At 60.2% G+C, this 4,763-nt stretch overlaps 1 protein-coding gene across 1 annotated transcript in view; it reads left to right on the top strand.

Annotated features, from left to right (window-relative positions):
* Positions 1-4,763, top strand: part of Dnmt3l (DNA (cytosine-5-)-methyltransferase 3-like) — a 25,524-nt gene that overhangs the window by 17,423 nt on the left and 3,338 nt on the right. Inside the window, exon 12 of the mRNA XM_013027361.1 lies at positions 579-751. Coding sequence (XP_012882815.1) covers positions 579-751 — 173 coding nt within the window. The remainder of the gene's footprint in view (positions 1-578; positions 752-4,763) is intronic.

The following is a 4,763-nucleotide window of genomic DNA, read 5'->3' as shown; positions in this document are numbered from 1 at the left end:
GGGGGTGCTGGGCACGGGGGCAGGGGATGGGAGGCAGGGGACACAGGGTCAGGGCCAAGCCCGAGCTGCTCTGATTCAGCCAGGGGCCACTAAGTCTGATTTCTGGAAGGTTCCTCCCACCCTTCTCTGGCCTCCGGTTGGAGGCTCACACACTTCCAGACCGGGGGCCCTGGCACTGCACAGGACAAGCCAGAGCCAGTGGGCCTTCTCTGTGCCGGAACCCCAGGAATGCTGGGGCCTCTCCAAGGGCCTGGGGGTCCCTTTGTCCCCAAGTGCTGCCCTGTGCTGCCCACGGGCACTGTTTGGATGGCCAGCAAGGGCTCTGGACGGCTCTGGGTCTCCGCACCAAAGGGGGACACAGTGGGGTGGACCAAGGTCTGAACCTTGGGGACCCCGCCACCCGTCACCAGCCCCTCACCTGCTCTGGCAGGACTCCGGAGGTAGTCGGGGCACCCCGCCTCAGCTTCCAGCACTTTCCGAGCAGGTGTGGCCTCCTGAGAAGGCGCATCCTGGCAATGGGCTCCCCGACTCCGCCGCGCCGGAGCCCTCTAGCCACTGACAAGTCTCTCTCCCCACAGCAAACACAAGGCACTGGGTCCTGCCGAGGAGCTGGCCCTGCTGACCCACACAGGCCCTGCCGGCCCACCCGGGAGAAGGCTCCCCGCGGGGCCCGCCACGCTGGTGAAGAACTGCTTTCTCCCCCTCAGAGAGTACTTCAAGTACTTTTCCCAGAACTCCTTCCTCTTTACAAGTGAGTCGCGCCGTGGAGAAAAGGACGCGTCCTAGAATGCGGACGGACGGACGGATGGCGCTGACTCCTTCCTTCGGAGACTGCGCCCGGGGTGGCTCTCCTGCCTCTGGGATCCTCGTGGAGCTGCAGGCTCGGCTCCTGTTTGGCTCGCAGTGTGTGGGGCTCCCGATCCCTGGCTGGGGGAGGGGCACTGCTGCGGACCAGATCTCCATGCGTGTGTTACACTTCTGCTGGAGCGCTGCATCCCTGCTGTGAAATTGGAAATACACTGGGCAGTACTCGGTCCGTGGGCCATGCTTCCGTGTGTCTGTGGGCGGGCGGTCTCCGTGGGCCAGGCTTCCGTGTGTCTGTGGGCGGGCGGTCTCCATGGGCCAGGCTTCCATGTGTCTGGGAGGGCGGTCTCCGTGGGCCATGCTTCCGTGTCTGTAGGCATGTGTAGCAGACGTGGCTCTTTCCCCGTGAGCTGCCCTGCTGCTGCCACGCTGGCAGGGACTCAGCGAAGTCTGGGCGCCCCCGCTGGGATTTGGAGCCTGGAGGTTGGCTCTGCTGTGCCTTGTGGTGGGTGAAGGGGAAGGAGCTGGGGTTAAAAGTGGACCCATTGGGGCTGGGAAGGTGGCTCAGTGGTAGAGCGCTTGCCTTGCATGCCTGAGGCCCTGGGTTCGATTCCCCAGCACCACATAAGCAAAAAGAAAAAAGCCGGAAGTGCCGCTGTGGCTCAAGTGGTAGAGCGCTAGCCTTGAGCTAAAGAGCTGAGGGATAGTGCCCAGGCCCAGAGTTCAGGCCCCATGACTAGACCCCCCCCAAAAAAGTGGACCCATTGAAATTCTCTAAAACACACATCGAAACGAAGTGCTGGTGGCTCATCCAGTACTCTTAGCTACTCAGGAGGCTGAGATCTGAGGATCAAGGTTCGGAGTCAGTCCCGGCACCAAAAAGCTGGAGTGGGAGCTGCAGCTCCAAGTCTAAGCCCTGACCCGAGCCCCGGTTATGGCAGAAGAAGAAAAAACAATCCAGGAGGAGAGAAGGCCATACTCCTATCTCTGGGACAGGCCTCTGGGTACAGGGTTCGTGTCCAAGGCTGCTGAGCAGGCCGGAGAGCCACAGGACACAGAGCAGGAGAAGAGATGGACGTGGTCAGGAGCAAACCCTCAGGGTTAGGCTGAGCTCAGAGGGTCTCCCCCCAGACATGAGGAGACTGACGAGCGGGCTGGAGCCTGTGACGCCGCTGAGCACTGCGAGAGCACTACACGGGGCCCCAGAGCCCAGCAGCTTCCGGGCACCGCAGCACGCCATGAGCCTGCCAGGGACGCGGCCGGAACGCTGTCCATTCCTATCACCCAGCTTCAACACACAGCATGCGCCATGCCTGTAGATTCTTCCAGTGTGTGTGTGTGTGTGTGTGTGTGTGTGCGCACGTGCGCGCACGTGGCAGCTTCCAACACAGAGCATGCGCCCTGCCTCGAGATTCTTCCAGTGTGTGTGTGTGTGTGTGTGTGTGTGCGTGCGCTAGCTTCCAACACACAGCATGCGCCCTGCCTCGAGATTCTTCCAGTGTGTGTGTGTGTGTGTGTGTGTGTGCGCGTGCGCGCACGTGGCAGCTTCCAACACAGAGCATGCGCCCTGCCTCGAGATTCTTCCAGTGTGTGTGTGTGTGTGTGTGTGTGTGTGTGCGTGCGCGCGCGCTAGCTTCCAACACACAGCATGCGCCATGCCTGGAGATTCTTCCAGTGTGTGTGTGTGTGCGCGCGCGCGCGCGCGCGCGCGCACGCATGCGTAGTTGCACACACCAGTCCTGGCGCTGGAACTCAGAGCCTGAGCACTGCCCCTGAGTTGGTTTGCTCAAGGCTACCACTCTATCACTTGAGCGACAGCTTCACTTCTGGCTTCTTGGTGGTTACTTGGGAAATGAGAGTCTCTTGGACTTTCCTGTCCTAGCTGGCCTGGAACCACAATCCTCAGATCATAACCTGAGTAGCTAGGATCACAGGCGTGAGCCCCTGGCACCCTGGAAATGCTGTATACTCTAATCCAATTTACAATCCCCATTTGTGATCAACTGTGATCAACTGAATGACCCCACCTCCCTGCAAAAACAGAGGGGGGGGGAGAGGGGAGGGAGAGAGGGGAGGGAGAGAGGGGGGAGAGAGGGGGGAGAAGGGGGGTCGGTCCCTGGCTGAACACCTGCAGCTTCACGTCACTCACTGGCAGAAAGAGTTTTGCGAATGTGGTTTAAGATGGGGAGAGCACCCTAGAACATCTGGGGGATTCCCACACCACAAACGTTCATAAAAGGAGGCGGACAACCGCACACAGAGGTGATGTCCAGACCGACAAGGCAAGCCCGGTGACAGGCTGCCGCCAGCCACCAGGACCTGCTCTGTGGCCTCCTCCGCTCTAGGCTCCAATAAAGCACTGATGCACTTCTAGCCTTCAGGACTGCGAGGAAAACAAAGGCGGTTTTTTTGTTTTTGATTTTTTTATTGCTGACCCTGGGTCTTGAACTCAGGGCCTGGCCGCTGTCTCTGAGCTCTTCAGCTCAAGACTAGCACTCTACCACTTGAACCATCTAGTTTTTTCTGTGTACGCGGTACTGAGGAATCGAACCAGGGCTTCATGCATGCTAAGCAAGCACTCTACCACTGAGCCACCTTCCCAGCCCAAAGGTTGTTTTGCTCAGACACCAAGGATGTGGTGGTTAGCCAGTTACCCAGGAGGTGACCAGACCCTCATGGGACTGGCTTGCTGGCCAGGCACGGCCCCACACACCGACCCGTGCCCGCCAGACACATCCAAGAGCCCTCTGCACCCCAGTCTGCCTGAGCACACCTCCCCCAGGGTCCAGGGCTGAAAGCCCCTCTCTGCATACCCCAGCCCCGAGCCCTCCCGCCCACCAGAGACAGTCAAGACTTGGGGGAGTGGGCCTACGCTTTCCCTCAGCTGCTCATTTGTCCTGAGAATCGTGGGATTTGGCGTGGGTCATGGTGGCTCACACCCCAAATCTCAGCAGTTAGGGGAGACTGAGGCAGGAGCATCTGGGATTCCAGGTCTGTCTGAGCAAGAGAAGGTGTCACTGCCTGCTCCACGGGGGAGAGGCCCACGTCACACAGTGCTCAGAGCGCGCTGGGGTCAAGGGTCACGCGCGTCCCTGGGCTGAGCTTGTAGGGAATTCAGGGCCTTCACTTGAGCCACACCTCCACTTCTGAGCTTTTGCTGGCTGACTGGAGATAAGAATCTCAGACTTTCTGCCTGGGCTGGCTTTGAACCAGGATCCTCAGGTCTCAAGGCTCCGAGCAGCTAGTATTAAAGGTGTGAGCCACCAGTGCCTGGCTTTCTTTTCTTTTTCCCCCTAAGCCTGGGGCATGAACTCAGGGCATGAACACCGTGTTCCCCGCAGCTCTTCTGGCTTTTTGGAGGTTAACTGGAGATAATCTCATGGACTTTCCTGCCCAAACTGACTTCAAACTGCGATTCTCAGATCTTAGCCTTCTGGTTAGCTAGGGTTACCAGCACAGGCCCCTGGCGCCCGGCTCTTCTTTTGAAGCTCAGGCCCTCAGTGCTGGTCAGGGCTTGATCTTCCTGCCTGGCACTGAGTAACAACAGGCTACCAAGAGGCTTGGTTCCAAGGGAGTGCCGGCCGTTCCTCAGCGCTTGGCTGTGGCCCCAGCCCGGCTGGGGGGACACACCCTCCTGCCTGCTCCCTGGGGAGGGGGAGCTTTTCTCCCTCCATCTGGGAGACAGAGGGCCTGGCCTGACGTAGAGAAGGGAAAGAGAGCCAGCAAGCAGCTCGACCCAGGCCCAGGGCCCCGGCCGCGCAGGGCTGGGCTTCCCAGAGCCTCTGCTGGGGCCACAGGCCTTGACCCGGGCCAGGTCTCTCTGCCTTGGCCTTTCCGCTCACGGCTGGCATTCTGCTCCCTACGGCACCTCCAGTTCCTGCCCTGGGGTGGCTCGTTGGAGATAAGCATCTCGAGAACTTTCCTTCCCGCGCTGGCCTCCTTCCAGCTCCGGGGCAGCC

The sequence above is a fragment of the Dipodomys ordii genome, unplaced genomic scaffold (genome assembly GCF_000151885.1).
Source record: "Dipodomys ordii isolate 6190 unplaced genomic scaffold, Dord_2.0 Scaffold103, whole genome shotgun sequence".
Classification (NCBI taxonomy): Eukaryota; Metazoa; Chordata; class Mammalia; order Rodentia; family Heteromyidae; genus Dipodomys; species Dipodomys ordii.
The sequence above is the reverse complement of the archived record's forward strand: the minus strand, read 5'-3'. Positions and strand labels throughout refer to the sequence as shown.